This window comes from Anguilla anguilla, chromosome 2 (assembly GCF_013347855.1).
Source record: "Anguilla anguilla isolate fAngAng1 chromosome 2, fAngAng1.pri, whole genome shotgun sequence".
NCBI lineage: Eukaryota > Metazoa > Chordata > Actinopteri > Anguilliformes > Anguillidae > Anguilla > Anguilla anguilla.
The window spans coordinates 22,842,660-22,865,091 of record NC_049202.1 but is presented as its reverse complement, the minus strand read 5'-3'; the positions used below and the strand labels follow the sequence as shown (position 1 = coordinate 22,865,091).

At 44.0% G+C, this 22,432-nt stretch overlaps 1 protein-coding gene across 6 annotated transcripts in view; it reads right to left on the bottom strand.

The window, feature by feature from the left end:
* Positions 1-9,304: 9,304 nt before the first annotated feature.
* Positions 9,305-22,432, bottom strand: part of vwa2 (von Willebrand factor A domain containing 2) — a 45,819-nt gene continuing 32,691 nt past the window's right edge. For all 6 annotated transcript variants that reach the window (XM_035407110.1, XM_035407109.1, XM_035407111.1 and 3 more), the window contains 8 exons: positions 18,945-19,078; positions 18,140-18,269; positions 17,395-17,450; positions 16,933-17,040; positions 16,130-16,708; positions 13,958-14,509; positions 13,578-13,700; positions 9,305-11,144 (listed from right to left, as the gene is read on the bottom strand). In XM_035407110.1, the coding sequence (XP_035263001.1) occupies positions 11,026-11,144; positions 13,578-13,700; positions 13,958-14,509; positions 16,130-16,708; positions 16,933-17,040; positions 17,395-17,450; positions 18,140-18,269; positions 18,945-19,078 (1,801 nt within the window). In that variant the 3' untranslated portion in view covers positions 9,305-11,025. The remainder of the gene's footprint in view (positions 11,145-13,577; positions 13,701-13,957; positions 14,510-16,129; positions 16,709-16,932; positions 17,041-17,394; positions 17,451-18,139; positions 18,270-18,944; positions 19,079-22,432) is intronic.

Genomic DNA, 22,432 nt, shown 5'->3' with positions numbered 1-22,432 from the left:
GTGTCCAGGTTTGGGAGCTCAGTTCCCACAATCCTCTGTGCTGTTTTTACCACCCGGGCCAAGTCCTTCCGGTTCTCGGCAATGCAGCTGGCATACCACACCGTAGCAGAGGATACTCTCTAGGGTGCTTCTGTAAAAGTTTACTAGGAGCTGAGAGGGAAGTTTGGGGATTATAGTATTGAAAGTGGAGCTAAAGTCAACAAATAGCATCCTGACATATGTGTTTGGATGCTGCAGGTGGGACAAGGCTGTATGAAGTGCAATTGAGACTGCATCCTCCGTAGATCTGTTTCCTCGATAAGCAAACTGGTGGCTGTCCAGATCAGTGGGCATGTTGGCCTTGATGTGAGAGAGTACAAGCCTCTCAAAGCACTTCATAACAACTGGTGTTAGGGCAACTGGGTGATAGTCATTAAGGCTTTTAACTGCTGTCTTTTTGGGCACAGGGACGATGGTGGTGGATTTAAGACAGGTGGGTGCTACAGCCTGTTGTAGGGAGAGGTTAAAGATGCTGGTGAACACCCCTGCTAGTTGTTCAGCACATGACTTCAGTGTGCGGCCTGACACCCTGTCTGGTCCTGCTGATTTGGTGATGTCTATTTTCATCAGAGTGGATCTCACCTGGTGGCGCTGTAAGACGAGTGCATGCTCCTCCTTAGGCGGTGTCATTTGAGCTCTCACTATGCTGTTCTGGTTGTTGAAGCATGCGAAGAACTGGTTCAGGGTGTCAGGGAATGCAGCGTCATGGCTGCTGTGTGAGGTGCTGCTCTTGTAGTCTGTTATGGATTTAATGCCTCTCCACATGCTACGGGGGTTGTTGTTTTCAAAGTGCCCCTCAATGCGTTGCTTTTACCTGCACTTAGCTTCTTAATGCCCTTTTTCAGTTCCCTCCAGGCATTCCTGTAGACCAGCATGTCGCCTGTCCTGAAGCCAGCATCTCGCACCCTGAGCAGAGACCGTACATTTCTGCCCAACCATAGTTTTTGGTTTGGAAACACCTTGATGGTTTTGGTGGTTAGTACTGTCTCAGTACAGAAGTCTATGTAGGCCAAGACTGATGAGGTGTATTCCTTTAAGACTGCCCCCTGTGCGAAAACTTCCCAGTCTGTGTTTTCAAAACAGTCCTGCAGTAGTGAGGTGGCTTCCTCACGCCAGACTTGGACAGTTTTAACAGCTGGTCTTGTTCTACAGATTAGAGGTTTGTAGGATGGAGTCATTTCCAGTTAAATGTGGTCTGATAAACCAAGGTGTGGAGATGGGACGGCTTTGTATGCTCCCGCAATGTTTGTATAAACTTGGTCAAGAATATGTGCCAGTGGGCAGTGTGGGCAGTGATTAGGGCAAAGTCTTATATATGAAGATTTTTTTCAGTCTAAAACAAAGCAATATGGATGCTACTGCTAGGGCCATCATTCTGCAAAACAGGTCAATTCAAAGCTGCAAACAGCCAAACCCAGAGATTAGTCTTTGTTAATTGACTGAGTGTGAATTACATTTTAAAACGGTACCCTGTAAATTCCATAGCCCTGGCCAATCTAGTGTTAAGAGAAAGGATGAACAGAGATGCATGCAGGTACCTTTAGAAGATCACTTGTTGCTCCATAGGTAGCAGAAGATGATACCCAGGTCTATGCAGTACTGCTCCCCATACCACACCAGGAGCTCCAAGCCTGGGAAAATGGGCTTAAAGCAGTGATACAGAACAGTCCTCTATACTGGAAAGCCACAAGATTTCACACCTCATCATAACGAGTACAGTTCACATATCTGAGTCAATGGGAATACAGGGAAGTGAGATATTGAGATAAAATCAATGAATTATTTTAATCAATCAATCAATAAATCAATGATTGATTTCCCTTCAGCCCTTCAGTCCGGCTTCCAACCCCATCACAGCACAGAAACAGCCCTCACCAAAGTGGTAAATGACCTCCTCCTATCCTCTGACTCTGGTGCATATAGCATACTCATCCTCCTGGATCTCTCTGCCGCTTTTGATACAGTCAACCACAACATCCTCCTCACCCGTCTGTCTCACCGAGGCATCACTGGCCCATCTCTCAACTGGTTTCACTCATACCTCACAAATAGGTCAGAATTCATATCTATCCATGGTCACACCTCAGATCTTGCTACTGTCACACAGGGTGTCCCACAAGGTTCTGTTCTTGGTCCCCTCCTCTTCACCATCTATATGCTTCCCCTTGGCCCCATCCTCCGCAGCTTTGGTCTCAATTTCCACTTCTATGCAGATGACACCCAAATCTATATCAGCTCTACATCCACAAATCAGCCACCCACTGCCATCATTGAAAACTGTCCGACACACGTCAAATCCTGGATGCAACACAATTTTCTTAAACTCAACTGTGAAAAAACTGAAATCATTCTCATCGGACCAAAACCCCAGCTCAGAAAACTACACAACTTCTCCCTCACCATTGACGGTACCCCTGTCTCCACCTCCCCCCTGGTCCGCAACCTCAGTGTCATACTCGATCCATCCCTCTCCTTTGAAAAGCACATCAACAACACTGTCAATGTTTCATTTTTTCATCTACGCAATATTTCCAGACTCAGACCCTCTCTCACCCATCCCGATGCAGAAAAACTCATTCACGCATTAATTTCCAGCAGACTGGACTACTGCAATGCACTCCTCTTCCCTCCCGCCTCCTACACAAACTGCAATTGGTTCAGAACTCGGCCGCAAGAATACTGTCCCGCACATCCTCCCGGTCTCACATCACCCCTATCTTGAAAGATTTACACTGGCTCCCAATCACATCACGCATCACATTCAAACTCCTCCTCCTAGTTTACAAATCCCTAAATGGCCTCGCACCCACTTACCTCTCTGACCTCCTGCTCCCCTACCAGCCACCCAGACAGTTACGTTCATCCACTGCCAGCCTCTTCACCACCATTCCCTCTCAGCGCCGTTCTTTTGGCGACCGCGCTTTCTCAGTTGCCGCCCCCAAACTCTGGAATGCCCTCCCCCCTGACATCCGTACCTCAGACTCACTCACCTCCTTTAAATCACGTCTTAAAACCCATCTCTTTTCCCTAGCTTTCCCTTGATGTTTGTCTTCCCCCTTATTTTTTTATTTATATATTTTTTTTCTCTGAATTGTATGTTTCATTGTACGCATGTATGTATGTATGTACCACTTATTGTAAAGCGTCTTTGAGTTCATGAAAAGCGCTATATAAAATAAATTTATTATTATTATTATTATTATTATTATTAATAATTAATCAATCAATGTTCTCTCCAGACACTGCTACCAACCTCATCAAGTTGGAGTGAGTTTCTCTCCTGGCATCTGTCTACTCAACACAGTGCTTGCTCCTGTAGATCTAGCACAGCCTTGTTAGCACCGCGAACAGCACTTGCTCCTGTAGGTATAATGTCCTTGATCTTCACAGAAAAAGTACAGGAAACACACACATAATTACCACATAAGTAATACCTGCATAAGTGACAAACCAGATTATCCAGTGACTACATTTAATGCTTTCATTGCCAATGTCTAATCAAGCTTAACAGCCTGCCAAGTTTATAGTGCAGTACATTACAGTACAATACACCTTTGTCATTTTGGTGCAAACTAGGACTGCTGGATCTCCACAATAATGGATTGACTATGTTGACTATATTAAAGTCACAGTGAAATCAAAATTCATGGTGACTTTAGTATAGTAAATTGAGTCAATTCTCAATAACTACAAGAACAAGAGTATATATTCCATTTCCATGTATTTCAGAAAATTATTTTAATTTTGATTTTATGTCATCAAGAACCACTGTCAACTTTTCGTTCCACACCAATCAATGTCCTTTCATGCAGTGGCACGCATTCCTCTCTTTCCTCATTTGACGTCAATCAAATTGACTCCCAGGCCTACCAAAATTTCCCCTAAAGATTTGTTTCACTTGCGCATACATCATATTCTATAAGCTAGTGCTGCTCTAACTTCTGTTTCACTGGTGCTTCAAAAAAACAAAAACTGCTGAATTCATTTTTGCATATGAAAATTTTAAAAGTCAGCTGTCGTGCGTATTTTAATTTTTATCAGTTTATCCAAACTCATGTACCTGCCTCTCATCTTGTCCCATTAAGGTCAGTTAGGCAGGAGTTTATACTAAAACAGTAATACAATATTGACATGTATACTTCTCTCAACCATTGAATTATCTACACTATGAACCTGTGGTACATCTCTGCATTACAAGCACTCATATAGCTCTCTACTAGTATTAAATCTCTGCATGATGACCCTGTATTACATTTCCACACTTTGAACACCCACACTGCTGTCTCTCTGTATTTTACATTTCTACACTGTGAACACCCACACTGCTGTCTCTCTGTATTTTACATGTCCACACTGCGAACACCCACACTACTGTCTCTCTGTATTTTACATTTCTACACTGCGAACACCCACACTGCTGTCTCTCTGTATTTTACAGTTCCACACTGTGAACACCCACACTGCTGTCTCTCTGTATTTTACATTTCCACACTGTGAACACCCACACTGCTGTCTCTCTGTAATTTACATTTCCACACTGTGAACACCCACACTGCTGTCTCTCTGTATTTTACATGTCCACACTGCGAATGCCCACACTGCTGTCTCTTTGTATTTTACATGTCCACACTGTGAACACCCACACTGCTGTCTCTCTGTATTTTACATTTCCACACTGTGAACACCCACACTGCTGTCTCTCTGTATTTTACATTTCCACACTGTGAACACCCACACTGCTGTCTCTCTGTATTTTACATTTCCACACTGTGAACACCCACACTGCTGTCTCTCTGTATTTTACATTTCCACACTGTGAACACCCACACTGTATTACACCTATAGAACACATCTGCACTATGAGCTCCCACATCGCACTGAAAGAGCTCTACACTGCTCAGCATTAAGGTCTGTCTCATCATTCAGGAGTAGACGCTGTCTATGGCTTCATCTTTATCATCTCTCTCATTAGGTCCATAGTGCACTCCCCTGGGCCCTGTCTACTCCTAATTAAACACCCCCAGGCTGGCTCTAGGTATACTGGAGTCTCTGACCCCCAAACCGGGGTCTAGGGTAAGCTGGGGCCTGTCATGAGAGTCCAAAATTAATGAAGGGGGGCCATGCACCTGACATTCAACAATGAAGAAGGACTGGAACTCGTCACAATCTAAGAGACAGTAGACTTCAGTCATAACTGGACATCAGTCAGAAAGAAACAGCCTTCCACATGGCTCACAGAGATAATCTTCGTCTCTGGGCTCCTCATCCTCAGTGTAGCGCACCCTCCGTGTGCTGCGCTGTTTGTCACCTTGGATATAAAGGTTTCACCGCTCAGTCTGTAATTCAAATGCTCTTTCTTCAATAGTCCTGAAACAGTAAATGAGCAACCTTGAGCAAACGACAACAATGCAAACATGCTAAATCTCCAATTTGTGCTTTTTGAGTGTAGCCACTTGCAGTCCGATATGCTGGCGTAGTATCGGGACCTGATAAACCTGGGACAAGTGATTGTATGACTAATGTGCCGATCAGTGAGCACCGTGTCAGTTTGTCAGAAGTGTAACGTGCCAAGTGTAAGCATTCCCGGGAAGGAATATACATTGGACCCATATTTCCCAGGGACACCCATTTGGTCGACTGCCGGTGATCTGCGGCTGTTGTGTATCCTCACAATGATTAGCAGTGGGAGGGCTGTTGCAGGGTGTGTGTGTGTGCATGTGTGTGTGTGTTACGGCCCAAGGCTGCCGAGTTACAATAACCGGCTGTCAGCCCAAAAGCCAAACACATTTTAAACACACCACAACTTTCTTTCGCACGAATACAAAGTATATATTTATTAAATGACACAAAAACAATACAAACCCACATACAAACAAGTAGACAGGGCAGAGCCAGCAGGTCTAACCTAATTCTCACAGTCCAGAACCAGACTGAGCTGTCTGAACAGAATATGCTTTCGAGACTCACTTGGCCGAGGATGGGAGAAAGAGAAAGAACAAAATTAAAAGGGGAAAAAGGGGGAAGCGAGTCTTCCGGACCTCTGCTAGCCTACCCTGAGTAACTACAGCAACAAAAAGGTGCAAAAGAAAAGAAAACCTTACCACATGGTCTATGAAATATACAAACATGATATTTTGACAAAGATCAATGACAATTAAACAAAAGAACAAAACACAGTAGTTGCAGCTTGTAGCGTCTCGCAAGCTTGTAGCGTCTTCCTAGCATACCAGGCAGTCAAGGGATCAGCCCCAGCATACCTCCACAAGATATTCAAACCCTACATGCCAGCCAGATCCCTCCGTTCTGCTACCTCAGGACGCCTGGCACCTCCCCCTCTTCACACCTGCACTTCCAGAACACGTCTCCTGTCTGTTCTGGTCCCACGATGGTGGAATGACCTCCCCGTGGAGGTCAGAACAGCTGAGACACTGACCCATTTCAAGCGATGACTGAAGACTCACCTCTTCAGGCTGCACCTCTCCCCATCCCTCCCTACCTCCCTGTAATCTCTTAAATGACTGTAAGCTTAGGGTTGTAACTAGGTAGCTGTTTCGTAGGTGACTTAGTTAATGCACCTGTCTTAACTACTGCTTGTATTTTTCCATAGACTGCATTGTTGCTGTTCTCGTTTGTGTTAGTGTTAATCAGTTTAACCTTCAGGGTCCAAGTTGAACTATGCGGTTGTTCCCTGCACTTGGACTGGTACTTCTCTCTAGGGTTTTCGTCATACTTGTTCCTGGTTATGGTTATACACTTTGTTGTACGTCGCTCTGGATAAGAGCGTCTGCAAAATGCCTGTAATGTAATGTACAATAACAATGAGAGAGAGCGAGCTGTCCCGAATCGCCATCTTTTATGGGGGAGGCAATTTGACAATTTGGACCCGGAACCGACCAGCACACACGCCCGTGCGTAAACTCGCTGAAGCCTGCGGAGAAAGAGCGCGCGAGCGCGTGTGTGTGTGTGTGTGTTTGAACGTCAAAGAACAACCTAATCAGAATAAAGCGATCAATGAGGGTTATAATAAACCAAAACCTTAATAGCTCAGATCAATCACAAGAAATGTCAACTTGTCAATAACATTACTTGAACTGTCATATAGCCAACTAATGCACTGGGATTGCCATGTATATTTACTTGACTGTGCACCTCTATCCTAGATAGCTTTAAATCGCAAATTCAGTTCCAAAATCAATAACTTCAAATGCATTGATATAAATAAATTTGTATGATACAAGCCAATTAAACTAAATGAGAATTCTAAATACATAAACCGTCCTGAGTAGGCCCATTTGAATTGATATTGATATTGAAAAATGTGGTTGAAAGAACTGTGGGAAATTTGGTTCAGCAGGAGGCGCAGTGCACCTTTTCTTGGAAACTAGCATGCGTGAGTTCAACGGGAAATTATAATGATGCAATAGCACCATCCACAGGTGTGGCGCTTCAACCATACTTGTCAAAAGTTTATTGCAGGTTCAGCCAATTTCTCGATGGTACCCCAAAGTATGATTTGAACTGAGGACTTTTGAGTCTTGTCTCTTGCTTCTTGGCTCAATTTGACAACCTAAAAAAGAAGAATGCTTGCAATATGATTAGGAAGAAAAATAAAACTCTGTGCATGAGCATAACTTAAACATAATCGACAATGTGAATAATCTAACTGGATTTTTTGCAAAAATAGATGTGTGTGTTCAAATGTGAATTTACTTATCATTCCTTTGAGCAAAGCAAACATTTAAAATGCATTTGTTCAGCTTATTTTTTGTGCAAGGTCCGACAGGAAAGCACCAAGATGTACATAATTGTTTTAGCTAAAACTTTGCCACCCAAACTCTGACATAATGTAACATAAGAGGGCAAACAATCTCTCTTAACATGAAAAACGAATTAAGAATTAACAGCTGATGGGAGAAAACATTTAAGGGTTTTGTACATACTGTCATAGTGCATTATAATAGGCAATAGTTGTATATGTATTGTGAGTTATACTAGATAATATACTGTAACTCTGAGACAAAGGGCCATATGTTCTCACATATTTTCAATCACAAAATTCAAGTGTAAGGGGGCTTCAGTTTCTTAATCACACAGGATTGTTATATTATCTTATCCTCTTTTAATAATAAGGAAATAAAGCCATCTTTGGGCAGACTTAAACAATTAAACCATGTATATACTGTAAAGGGTCTTTACTAGCTTCATATAACTGAAGGCTGTAGTCTTTTACCTGTCTTCATTTCCAATAGGGTCTCTTCCCATGCAACTAAACTTTCAGAAGAGGTTTTTGTCCTTTTTTTGTTTTTTGCAAATGATAATGTTGATTTCCATAAGACAGCTATAGCACTCATCATGGAGTGCTACAATTAGTGATTGAAATAAGATTCAGCTTCATCCGTCATTGCATCTTCTGGTAACCTACCATTATTTAAAATTATAATTATAATTTCAATATATTGTTTCTGCGATGAAGGCTTAATGTAATGTTTGTGCATTTTTCTTCTTCTATTCATTTCACTTTGTTCACATCATAGGCAGAAACGTGATCTCTTGTAAAAAGTTTTTGTTCTGTTTGTCCTACAATATGTTTGTCAGGTGTATACATGCACACACACAGATATTTTATATATATATCTATGTGTGTGTGTGTGTGTGTGTGTGTGTGCATGTATACACCAGACAAACCAGACAAACACATTCGGGAGGCAGTTTTCTGATGTCAATAAGTTATTGAACAACTACAGCTCATACAAAATGCAGCAGCCAGGATACTAACAAGGACAAAAAACACATTACCCCAGTACTCAAATCCCTACACTGGCTTCCAGAGGTTCCAGTTAGTTTTCAACTGCTTTATAATTAGTTTCATTTGTTTATAAAAGGAACCATGGGGTGGTTCCTGAATGTATAAGACTAGCATTCTACTAGACTCCCTTATGTACTTCAGGGATATTCACAGACATTTGGCTCAAACAAAATTCCCAAATTTGGCCAATGAGCTTGTTTGAATGAAAGTATTTGAAATTTGTCTCAAAAATGATGCAACAATGTTAAATATGAGACAAGTTTAAAACAGCATACTTTTCATTTCATTATGAAACCATTACTGGTATTGCGCAGCATGAATGGTACAATAATCGATGCAATACATGGAGAAAGAAGCTTCTATAATAACTAACCTATTGTATCCAGACTTGTAGGAGGATTACATATTAGATTTAATATTTGTTTAAATGCAGTAGGCCAAAATAGCACAAACACAGAATAGAAAACAAGTAATATTTTTAATAATTTTATAGTACAAGGCTACAGTTTGTAAGCAAAAAATAAATATTTTACAGTACAAAAAATAGTCTGCCTCATTTATACAAGGAAAATCACTTTTGTAATAAGGAGATGTGTATATAGTCAGCTTATTGACAAGGCACATTGTAAAAAGACACAAATTCAACGGGATTAAATAAAATGATAGTTGCACCTGTCATAATGTGGCATGTACTCTCCAGTTTACTGTCAGACAGAGGAGATGTTTAGTAGTGGGAAAATCAATGGAATATTCAACTGAATATACAAAGAATTGGATTCCTGTGTTGTCACACGCCATTATGTACATGGGGAAGACAGTTTTGCTTTGTGTAACAGTGGATGGATGCAAAGGTCTGGTCCTCATCTTCAGAGAACAGTTCAGTATACAGGAAACACACTATATGGCTCAGTCCTCAATTTCCCGTTTATACTATTTCCTGCACAAATGAATTTCGTACAAAATGAGCTATACTTTACATAATGCCATATGTCTTGTATGTGCCCTGCAATAGTGGGCTCTGTAAATCAGTGAGTGCATGTATGTCTGTGTGCGTGCACGTATGTGTCATTAATGCCCACTCTGTGAAAGTAAATTAGTTTCATCCCCTAGGGATTGATGATGATGATGATATGTGTTAACGGGCTGCTTTGTGTGGGTATGTGTGTGTGTTAAGGGCGTAGAAATGTATGTCAGTGTGTCCTGCAATAGTGTGTTTTGCAGATCAGTGTGTATGTGTGTGCGTGTGTGTGTGTGTGTGGTAAGCACTCAGTGTGTCCTACGATAGCGAGCTCTGTAGATCAGTGTGTGTGTGCATGCGTGTGTGTGTGTGTGTGAGTGCGTGTGTGTGCGGTAAGCGCTCAGTGTCTCCTGCGATAGTGAGCTCTGTAGATCTGTGTGTGTGTGTGTGTGTGTGTGTGTGAGTGCGTGTGTGTGTGTGGTAAGCGCTCAGTGTGTTTTGCGATAGTAGGCTCTGTAGATAAATGTGTGTGTGTGTGCATGCGTGTGTGGGCGTGTGAGTGTGTGAGCGCGTGTTTGTGTGTGAGTGTGTGAGTGCGTGTGTGTGTGTGTGAGTGTGTGAGTGCGTGTGTGAGTGTGTGAGTGCGTGTGTGCGTGTGTGAGTGCGTGTGTGTGGTAAGCGCTCAGTGTGTCCTACGATAGCGAGCTCTGTAGATCAGTGTGTGTGTGCGTGTGTGCGTGCGTGTGTGTGGTAAGCACTCAGTGTGTCCTACGATAGCGAGCTCTGTAGATCAGTGTCTGTGTGCATGCGTGTGTGTGTGTGTGAGTGTGTGTGGTAAGCGCTCAGTGTGTCCTACGATAGCGAGCTCTGTAGATCAGTGTGTGTGCGTGCGTGTGTGTGTGGTAAGCACTCAGTGTGTCCTGCGATAGCGAGCTCTGTAGATCAGTGTGTGTGTGGTAAGCGCTCAGTGTGTCCTACGATAGCGAGCTCTGTAGATCAGTGTGTGTGTGTGCGTGGTAAGCACTCAGTGTGTCCTGCGATAGCGAGCTCTGTAGATCAATGTGTGTGTGTGTGTGTGTGTGTGTGTGTGGTAAGTGCTCAGTGTGTCCTACGATAGTGAGCTCTGTAGATCAATGTGTGTGTGTGTGTGTGTGGGGTAAGCGCTCAGTGTGTCCTATGATAGCGGGCTCTGTAGATCAGTGTGTGTGTGTGGGGTAAGTGCTCAGTGTGTCCTACGATAGCGGGCTCTGTAGTACTGCAGCTCTCTGTGATCCTTCCTCGGCCGACGCCGCTGTGCCACAGGTCTTGGGAGGTCGCCGCGATTTGACGTCCGTGTGACACCTGCCCAAGAAAGACCATGGCAGGTCACAGCCTGACCAGCACTTAAGGTTTCACACCAGCACCATGTACAGTAAACACTCATTAACATCACACATAATAAAGATAAAACAGGTGGGAATAGTCTGTTACAAGTAAAGTAGAGCCTGTTGCAGGTGGGATAAAGCCTGTTACAGGTAAAGTAGAGCCTGTTACAGGTGGGATAAAGCCTGTTACAGGTAAAGTAGAGCCTGTTACAGGTGGGAACAGTCTGTTACAGGTAAAGCAGAGCCTGTTACAGGTGGGAACAGTCTGTTACAGGTAAAGCAGAGCCTGTTACAGGTGGGAACAGTCTGTTACAGGTAAAGCAGAGCCTGTTACAAGTGGGAACAGTTTGTTACAGTTAAAGCAGAGCCTGTTACAGGTGGGAACAGTCTGTTACAGGTAAAGCAGAGCCTGTTACAGGTGGGAATAGTCTGTTACAGGTAAAGTAGAGCCTGTTACAGGTGGGATAAAGCCTGTTACAGGTAAAGTAGAGCCTGTTACAGGTGGGAACAGTCTGTTACAGGTAAAGTAGAGCCTGTTACAGGTGGGAACAGTTTGTTACAGTTAAAGCAGAGCCTGTTACAGGTGGGAACAGTCTGTTACAGGTAAAGTAGAGCCTGTTACAGGTGGGAACAGTCTGTTACAGGTAAAGCAGAGCCTGTTACAGGTGGGAACAGTCTGTTACAGGTAAAGCAGAGCCTGTTACAGGTGGGAACAGTTTGTTACAGTTAAAGCAGAGCCTGTTACAGGTGGGAACAGTCTGTTACAGGTAAAGCAGAGCCTGTTACAGGTGGGAACAGTCTGTTACAGGTAAAGCAGAGCCTGTTACAGGTGGGAACAGTCTGTTACAGTTAAAGCAGAGCCCGTTACAGGTGGGATGACGCCTGTTACAGGTAAAGCAGAGCCTGTTACAGGTGGGATAAAGCCCGTTACAGGTAAAGTAGAGCCTGTTACAGGTGAGATAAAGCTGTTACAGGTAAAGTAGAGCCTGTTACAGGTGGGAACAGTCTGTTACAGGTAAAGCAGAGCCTGTTACAGGTGGGAACAGTCTGTTACAGGTAAAGCAGAGCCTGTTACAGGTGGGAACAGTCTGTTACAGGTAAAGCAGAGCCTGTTACAGGTGGGAACAGTTTGTTACAATTAAATCGGAGCCTGTTACAGGTGGGAACAGTCTGTTACAGGTAAAGCAGAGCCTGTTACAGGTGGGATAAAGCCTGTTACAGGTAAAGTAAAGCTTGTTACAGGTGGGATAAAGCCTGTTAGAGGTAAAGTAGGGCCTGTTACAGATGGGAACAGTCTGTTACAGGTAAAGCAGAGCCTGTTACAGGTGGGAACAGTCTGTTACAGGTAAAGCAGAGCCTGTTACAGGTGGGAACAGTTTGTTACAGTTAAAGCAGAGCCTGTTACAGGTGGGAACAGTCTGTTACAGGTAAAGCAGAGCCTGTTACATGTTGGAATAGTCTGTTATAGGTAAAGTAGAGCCTGTTACAGGTGGGATAAAGCCTGTTACAGGTAAAGTAGAGCCTGTTACAGGTGGGATAAAGCCTGTTACAGGTAACGTAGAGCCTGTTACAGGTGGGAACAGTCTGTTACAGGTAAAGTAGAGCCTGTTACAGGTGGGAACAGTCTGTTACAGGTAAAGCAGAGCCTGTTACAGGTGGGAACAGTCTGTTACAGGTAAAGCAGAGCCTGTTACAGGTCGGAACAGCTTGTTACAGTTAAAGCAGAGCCTGTTACAGGTGGGAACAGTCTGTTACAGGTAAAGCAGAGCCTGTTACAGGTGGGAAGAGTCTGTTACAGGTAAAGTAGAGCCTGTTACAGGTGGGATAAAGCCTGTTACAGTTAAAGTAGAGCCTGTTACAAGTGGGAACAGTCTGTTACAGGTAAAGTAGAGCCTGTTACAGGTGGGAACAGTTTGTTACAGTTAAAGCAGAGCCTGTTACAGGTGGGAACAGTCTGTTACAGGTAAAGCAGAGCCTGTTACAGCTGGGAACAGTTTGTTACAGTTAAAGCAGAGCCTGTTACAGGTGGGAACAGTCTGTTACAGGTAAAGCAGAGCCTGTTACAGGTGGGAATAGTCTGTTACAGGTAAAGTAGAGCCTGTTACAGGTGGGATAAAGCCTGTTACAGGTAAAGTAGAGCCTGTTACAGGTGGGATAAAGCCTGTTACAGGTAAAGTAGAGCCTGTTACAGGTGAGATAAAGCCTGTTACAGTTAAAGCAGAGCCTGTTACAGGTGGGAACAGTCTGTTACAGGTAAAGCAGAGCCTGTTACAGGTGGGAATAGTCTGTTACAGGTAAAGTAGAGCCTGTTACAGGTGGGATAAAGCCTGTTACAGGTAAAGCAGAGCCTGTTACAGGTGGGAACAGCCTATTACAGGTAGAACCTGTTGCAGGTGGAGAACGTGCTCACGTGTCTCGCAGTGGGGACCCTCCCAGCCCCTGCACTCGCAGCGGTAGCTCCCGTGCAGTAGAACGCAGATCCCGTCGTTCATGCAGGGGTTCGGCCTGCACAGATTCACGGGCTTCTTCGCTTCTGCAGGGAGAGAGCACTGAGTGTTAGTCTGCACAAATAGGGAAGTCTGAGAGTCTCTATGCACCTCCTTACCTGTCCCTCACTGGTACACACAATTACACTCAACTGACACCTGCCTGTACAGGCACACCCACACAGTCACTGGTGCACTTGCTCATGGACACTCATCTGTAAGCATGCAAAACATATTCACACTCACATGCATGTGGCCTTCCTCACAGACCAACCTGTCTGTGCACACTCAAGCGCAGACTCACCCAAACACAACATCTGCACCAGCACATCTTCAAAGTACTTGAGGTCCTCGTAGGAGGGGACAGTGATCATGTGATCCTGCGAGCCGGCGATGCGCAGGAGGCTCTCCCTCTGGACGTCACCGATCCCGATCGTCACGAGCGGGACGCCGTCGTCCCGGATCTTCTGGGCCGGCACGGCCGCGTCCTCCGCCCCGGCCCCGTCCGTGATGACCACCACGGCCTTGTTGACCCCCGGCCGCGCCCCCTTGCGCACAGTCAGCGCCTGCCCGTGGACGTGGAGCAGGGCGCTGCCCGTGGACGAGCCGCCGCCCACATAAGCGGCCTCACCGATGGCGCGCAGGACGCTGGAGCCCGAGTCGTGGGCGTCCAGGTCGAACGCCGTCACGGGCTTGCGGCCGTACACTACCAGCCCGATCTGGGCCACGTCCCGGTTGATGTCGAACTGGACGGAGACGCTCCTCACAAAGTCCCGCAAACGAGAAAAGTTCTCCTGCCCCACCCCTGCTGAGGCATCGAGGGCGAAGACCAGGTCCACTGCCTGACCCAAACAGCCTGACATGAACAAAGAGACCTCAGTCACATTACATTACAGGCATTTAGCAGATGCTCTTATCCAGAGCGACTTAAACAACTTTTTTTTTTAACATACTGTAGCATTTACATTGCATCCATTTATACAGCTGGATATATACTGAAGCAATGCAGGTTAGGTACCTTGCTCAAGGGTACAATGGCAATGTTCTACCTGGGAATCGAACCTGTGACCTTACAAGACTAGCTCTTTCCCATTATACTATTCTGCCACCATCTGGATTAGTCACAGTGATCCCACCACTAATCCAGACGACTTTATCAAAAGACTTTACCACAGTGGAGGTGCCTTTATGGCAAACTGCTTTGTCAGTTAATGGATGTAAACATGGGTGAATCACAATAACACTTTGTCGCATAACACATATCCTTTTTCAAATTACATTTTTATTCCTTGATATCAACAGGTAGGTTGTTTGACCAGTATGTTATTCTCTTGCATTGTCTGATGCATCATGTACCATTGTATCAACAGCTATTCATAGCTCTTTCACAGTAAAGTAAGATGAATGGAAATTTTATTTACTTGTTATCAATGCAGGATGTAAAGCAAACAACCACAAGAGTACTGCAATCACCATGTGCAACAAAATGTATGCTGCATGTCATAAGCAGTATTGATATCAAAAATTAATTTTTGAACTCGTGACTGAAGAAAAACAAGAGCATGTTCTATGTGATATTAACAACATAACTACTTGCTGACAATGTGAATTAAATGTTAATTGTAATTTAATTTTATGTAGCATCATAATATGGCTTGCAACTGCAGTGAACATACACAATGCATAAGACTAGTTAGCTATTATCTGACTTGCTGCTACCCTGCTATAGTTTGCAAACTTGCAATGAATGTATTTTAATTATTAAGAACGTAAAGTATTGAGTGGTGGGCCATCGGCTTTCCAACTGACCTCTTATGCTGTAAACTACTCACTCACAATAGCTGGCTGCTGTAACACTACAGCGAAGCACTGAACAGACAGAGGCCGAAAAGCTATTGTAAATGGCATGCCATTACAAGTAAATTATTGTGATTTCACTAATCAAACAGGTCCATCTTAACAACAGGTTAATGACTGGGTTTGAAAACATAATGTGAACGTTTCCTGTGTGAGTGCCCTCATTCAGTAAAAAAACAGATATGATTTGATTTGTTCTTCACCAAATGGATTAATCCTATCAGCATAAAGCCCACTCCCTTTAATACTGATGCAAAATCCTACAAACTGCCAATTCAAAACATTAAGTCATACCTAGCTCATTAGCAGTAGCATGCCTAAGTGTCCGGTCACCAAGCTACATTCCAGGGAGAAGGCTACCTGAGCTTGTACGTGGGGTATAGAGAGCCATTTAGTCTAAACTCAGAATTGGCCCCATGATTCTCTTGGGCCAGGGTCATGCAGCTGTCTGTTAAACACCTTGATTCTAATAACCATAACATTTATGTACCATTGGATTTCAGCTAAAAAGCATGCATGTGCATGTGTGTACGAGTGCATTTGTGTGAGTGTGCGTGTGCTTCTCTGTGAGTATGTGTGCAAGAGTATGTGAGGCTGCGTTTTAGTGTAGAGCAAGCACCTTGGCTGTCAACACTGCAGATCTTGGCCCTGAGGTCCGGTATCTTTGAGAACAGGGCGTCAGGCATGCCGTATGTAATCGTGCGCTGGGGGTTCCCAGTGATGTTATTGAGCTGGCCCTTCAGCGCCTCTGGTCCCACGGTGATGAGGAAGATCTCGCGGTCCCGCGCGTATCGGGCCGGCTCGCTTACTCCGTCGACAGACGGGGAGTCCGTAAGCAGCACCACCACCCGCGGCAGGTCGTCCTGGACGTCGGCGAACACCGGCGTGCTCTTGAAGCCGTTGCGAGTGATGTAGCGGAGGGCCTTGCCCGTCTTGGCGTCCCCGCCGCTGAACTGCATGCCTTCGACCGCCCCCATAAGCTCCGAAAGTGCAGCGTACTCCCCGATCCTCATCTCCATCCGCACCTCGCTTGCGTACTGGGCCACGCCAACATTCACGGGGGTGTCTGCCGCCAGCACGGCCTGCATGAAGCGCTTGAGGAAGGACTTGTAGCGCAGAAACCCCTCAAGGCTGAGAGCGGTAGAGCCCTCCACAAGGAACAGCAGATCCACTGTGCAATCCAGAGTTAGCTTAGGGGCTGAGAAATAAATTGAGCAGGAGAAAGAGAAGGAGACAGAGAGAGAGAGTGAGAGAGAGAGAGAGAGAGAGAGAGACAGACAAGAAAGAGAGAAAGAAAAATAGTGTTTCAGAACACACTGGCAGGCAGGGTAAACGCTGCTTAATATTCCTTTGTTCTTTTAGAGCGTATGTACGTGGATGGGTGCATATATGTGTGTTATATATCCCCCTCCCCCAGCTTACCACAGTTGGGGTCACTCGCATACCCGGTGGGACATGCACAGTGGTACCTCTCCAGCCCCTCAGAAGTGCAGGTCCCCCCGTTCTGACAGGGCTGGGAGTCACAGGGGTCTGCAGGGTGAGAATGAAGGCATAGGCATTACACACCCTGAAGACCCCTCCAAAAAACACCCCCATACACTATAACATTTTGATACAAAATCTTATCTTGAATTTGGCTATTTCAGCGTCCTTTCATTTTTAAAAGAGGCACTGTAGAGGCTTCCATTGTCAGGTCAGAAGACATTTGTATATAATTTTTAGGGTGAACTTCGACAAAAATGTGCAACTTGTTCAGTCGCACACACCCTTCTGATTCCTAGTTAAAATTAATGGCACACTTAGCTGTACCACAGCAACACTGATGAAGGACTTAAAGAGCAGACTTGAAGGACATGGGAAATACTGGTCAGTGGGTGTCCTTACCTGGACATATTGTTCTGTGGCATCTGGATGGGTGTTTGTTATAATATCGGTTCCACCTGCATGAAAAAGCATGTTGTCTTGTTTGAATAAGTTTAGACTGTCCCATATTACACAGGACGACCTTCTTGAATCTTGTTTACAGTAATTTATGCAACAGCACCGTAAAAGTTTTGTTACATTCCTTTCACACAAGTAATGTTTAATTGGGTATGCATTATCTTAGTAGTTGTTTGAAAATGAATTTTACATTGATTGTTTGGAGTTGCGTGCATGATGTCACACACCAGCGTTTGGCTGCCCTTACACACCATAACTCTCCTACTTTGAGCTCCGGAGTAATTTACAAATGCTTATTTAATTTACAAAACCTGATTTAATAATGTAGTAACACCATCAAATGCTACAGTCCCTTCACTCATGTTCTATCGGGAAATGGAAGCTTAGAAGGGCATGACTGCCAGTGTAAGGGTGCACTTTTTAGTAAGTATTACATGTGCATGTGCTTGTATTATGGGTAGAGAGAAGTAGTTAAGTATGCATTTTTATGTAATAAGAACAGAGGGAAGTATTAAATGTACATTTTCATATAATAAATGTAGAAAGAAAGAGTGTGCATTAGCCTGCAATATGGGCAGAGGGAAGTACTAAGTGTCCTATTTGCATGTCCTTCCATCCATTATATACACCCGCTTATCCTGAGCAGGATCTATACCTGCATGTCATAGAGGAAATAGTGTGCACTCACCTATAATATGGGCAGAGGGAGGTAGCAGGTGCATAGCCTTTGGATCCCTTCCAGCACATAAAATTCCCCTGTAGCTCCTTGACCATCTCTAGGGTTTTCCGCTCACAGGGAAAAGGTTCTATCCTACAACCTAAAGAGACAAGAGTTGAGCGAGTGTCAGAGGTCAAATGTTAAACAGGGGTGAGGGCAGAGTTCCCAAACCCTGTGCAATCACTTTTTTCTTTGAATTTAAATGGTTTGTTAGCTAAAAAAAGAAAAATATTTGTTTATTTTTTGACATTTATAAACTAAAAATAATATTTCCTTTTGATGAAAAGTACAGTATTTCTAAACACAAGAACTGGAGGTCTGATGTAACATTTCTGTTCTGTATGCATGTTCACTTCAAATTATGTTTAAATTAGAAGTGAACACATTTTGTCTCCAAGTGATTGATACCAAATCAACCTCTAATGAGCAGTATAAGTGCTTTCAAGACAAAACAAAATCTAAAATCTAAACTGAATAAAATAGACCTATTATCATATTTTATCTGCTTCATTTTGGTTCTTCGTGTATAAAATGATTTTGATTTCACAGGGTATTTCATATCAAGTATAAACCATCACCAGCTCAATGAGCAAACCAGGATGTCTATCCAAAATCAAAAGTTAAACGCAGCAATACAGTAGTCAGTGTGCATCCCTATAGATTAACTCAGATACCGGACATGTATCTTATGCTATAGCCCTGTGATTACTCAACAAGTACAAATGAGGAATAGAAGACTACAGGGGTCCAGTGGGGTGACCTCTGACCTCTCTACCTGTGGGCACAGCAAAACAGATGGAGGATGTGGTCAGGGTGCTGTACAGGCCATTGATTGCATCATAAAAGTGTTCTGCAAACAGGACATGCAACTCTGTGGGATCACTGGCCATGCCATGAAGCTCCTCCCACCTGAGAGACAGAGAGAGGGAGAGAATGAGAGAAAAAGAAGATTGTTCATCCATCTGCTTGGAATATATTGTGCATAATAATAATAAACACACGCATCTTTGTCTTCCCTACTGCACGTTACCGGCCTTATTTTTGTACAGTGTGTGTCTCTGTAACATTATTCAGCAATCTGCGCCTCCACCATTTTGACCTTAGACAAGCCAGGAGAACTACAAAACCTGCTGAGAGAAGAGGTGGTGAGAGCCAAGCTGCTTCATAAGCACCTGCCCCTCATGAATATGAGAGACAGTGTCTGCCTGTTAAAAAATTCCTCTAACTTCCTCTGACTACATATTGACATTTTTTCTTATGCAACATTTGTTGCTGAAAATGATCCTGGGACTGTGACCAGGGTCACAAAACTAGCCATAGCACTACCCAGGGAGTGCGGGTTTCACATGTGCTAAATTTGTAACAAGACATAACGAGAGCAAGATGGACCTCCACACCAGCACGCCTGGAATTTTGTTCATCTAAGCTCTAGGACCTCTGAGCTCAAGATCGGCACCTCATCATAGCACACATATTTTAATTTGCATTTTAAAATACTCTGAACAAAAATATAAATGCAACACTTATCAATTTCGAAGATTTTATTGAGTTCAAAGGTAATAAACGTACAAAAGTCAACTGAAATAGATTCATTAAGCACTTATCTATTGGTTTCATGTGATTGGGGATACAGATATGCATTTGTTAGTCACAGATTCCCCAAAAAAGAAGATAACATGAAATGAACAGAATACCAATCAGTATCTTGTGTGACCACCATTTGCCTCATGTACCACAACATCTCCTTCGCATTGAATTGATCAAATTGTAGGTTGTAGCCTGTGAAATCTAGTCCCACTCCTCTTCAATAGCTGTATGAAGTTGTTGGATATTGGTGGGAACTGAAACACGCTGTCGTATGCGCCGGTCCAGAGCATCCCAAACATGCTCAATGGGTGACATGTCTGCTGAGTATGCAGGCCATGGAAGAACTGGGACATTTTCAGCTTCAAGCAATTTTGCACAGATCCTTGCAACATGGGGCCGTTCATGTGAAATGAGGTGATGGCGATGGATGAATGGCACAGCAATGGGCCTCCGGATCTCATCACGATATCACTGTGCATTCAAATTGCCATGGATAAAATGCACTTGAGTTCACTGCCCATAGGATATGCCTGCCCATACCAACAGCCCACCACCACCATGGGCCACTCTGTTCACAACATTGACATCAGCAAATCGTTCACCCACCCGATGCCATACACGCTGCCTGCCATCTGCCCTGTACAACTGAAACCGCGATTCATCAGTGAAGAGGACCATTCTCCAGCGTGCCAGTGGCCATCGAAGGTGAGCTGTTGCCTACTCACGTCGATTGTGACGCCGAACTGCAGACAAATCAAGACCCCGGTGAGGACGTTGAGCACGCAGATGAGCTTCCTTGAGGTGATTTCTGACAGTTTGTGCAGAAATTCTATGGTTGTGTAAACCAACTGTTTCATCAGCTGTCCGTGTGGCTGGCCTCAGACGATCCCGCAGGTGAATAAGTTGAATGTGGTGTTCCTGGGCTGGCGTGGTTACACGTAGTCTGCGGTTGTGAGGCCTGTTGGACGAACTTCCAAAATCTCTGAAACGACGTCTGGAGGCGGCATATGGTGGAGAAATGAACACCCATTACTCTGGCAACAGCTCTAAAGGACATTCCTGTGGTCAGCATGCCAACTGCATGATCTCTTGACTCTTGAGGCATCTGTGACTCAACATTTTAGGTTGGCCTTTTATTGACCCATCATAAGAAACACCTGTGTAGTGATCATGGCTTTTAATCAGCCTCTTGATATGCTACACCTGTGCAGGAGATGGATTATCTTGTCAAAGGAAAAATGCTAGCTAACAGTGATATAAACAAATTTGTTTGCAAAATTTGAGAGAAATACGATCTTTGTACACACAGAACAAATCTTTGAGGTATTATTTAAACACATTAAAATGGCTGTGAGCCAAATCTATGAGCCACTCATAGGGTCTGTTTTTGGATTCCTGAACACTCATTCTTCCATCACAATTATGAAGCACCCTTCCAGATGCCTGCAGGCCGTATGTTAGGAAAAACATGTAGCTTTAGGAAAGGTTAAAGGTCATAAAGCACAATCAACACTGCACTGCAAAATATCAGTGGATAAAAAACAGAACCACAACAGTGCAGCAGCCCATCCCTCTCATACACGCACAAACCTCAGAGACATCTCTAACCTTCTCCAACGGAGATAAACCTCTGACATCTCTAACCTTCTACAGGGATGAACCTCAGAGACATCTCTAACCTTCTCCAACGGAGATAAACCTCTGACATCTCTAACCTTCTACAGGAATGAACCTCAGAGACATCTCTAACCTTCTACAGGGCTGAACCTCAGAGACATCTCTAACCTTCTACAGGGCTGAACCTCAGAAACATCTCTAACCTTCTACAGGGATCAACCTCAGAGACATCTCTAACCTTCTACAGGGATGAACCTCAGAGACATCTCTAACCTTCTACAGGGATGAACCTCAGAGACATCTCTAACCTTCTACCATGATGAACCTCAGAGACATCTCTAACCTTCTACAGGGATCAACCTCAGAGACATCTCTAACCTTCTATAATGATGAACATCAGAGACATCTCTAACCTTCTCTGACAGAGATAAACCTCAGAGACATCTCTAACCTTCTCCTACAGGGATGAACCTCAGAGACATCTCTAACCTTCTCTGACAGAGATGAACCTCAGAGACATCTCTAACCTTCTCTGACAGAGATGAACCTCAGAGACATCTCTAACCTTCTACCATGATGAACCTCAGAGACATCTCTAACCTTCTACCATGATGAACCTCAGAGACATCTCTAACCTTCTACCATGATGAACCTCAGAGACATCTCTAATCTTCTACAGGGATCAACCTCAGAGACATCTCTAACCTTCTATAATGATGAACATCAGAGACATCTCTAACTTTCTCTGACAGAGATAAACCTCAGAGACATCTCTAACCTTCTCCTACAGGGATGAACCTCAGAGACATCTCTAACCTTCTACAAGGCTGAACCTCAGAAACATCTCTAACCTTCTTCTACAGGGATGAACCTCAGAGACATCTCTAACCTTCCATAATGATGAACATCAGAGACATCTCTAACCTTCTCTGACAGAGATAAACCTCAGAGACATCTCTAACCTTCTACAGGGATGAACCTCAGAGACATCTCTAACCTTCTACAGGGATGAACCTCAGAGACATCTCTAACCTTCTCCTACAGGGATGAACCTCAGAG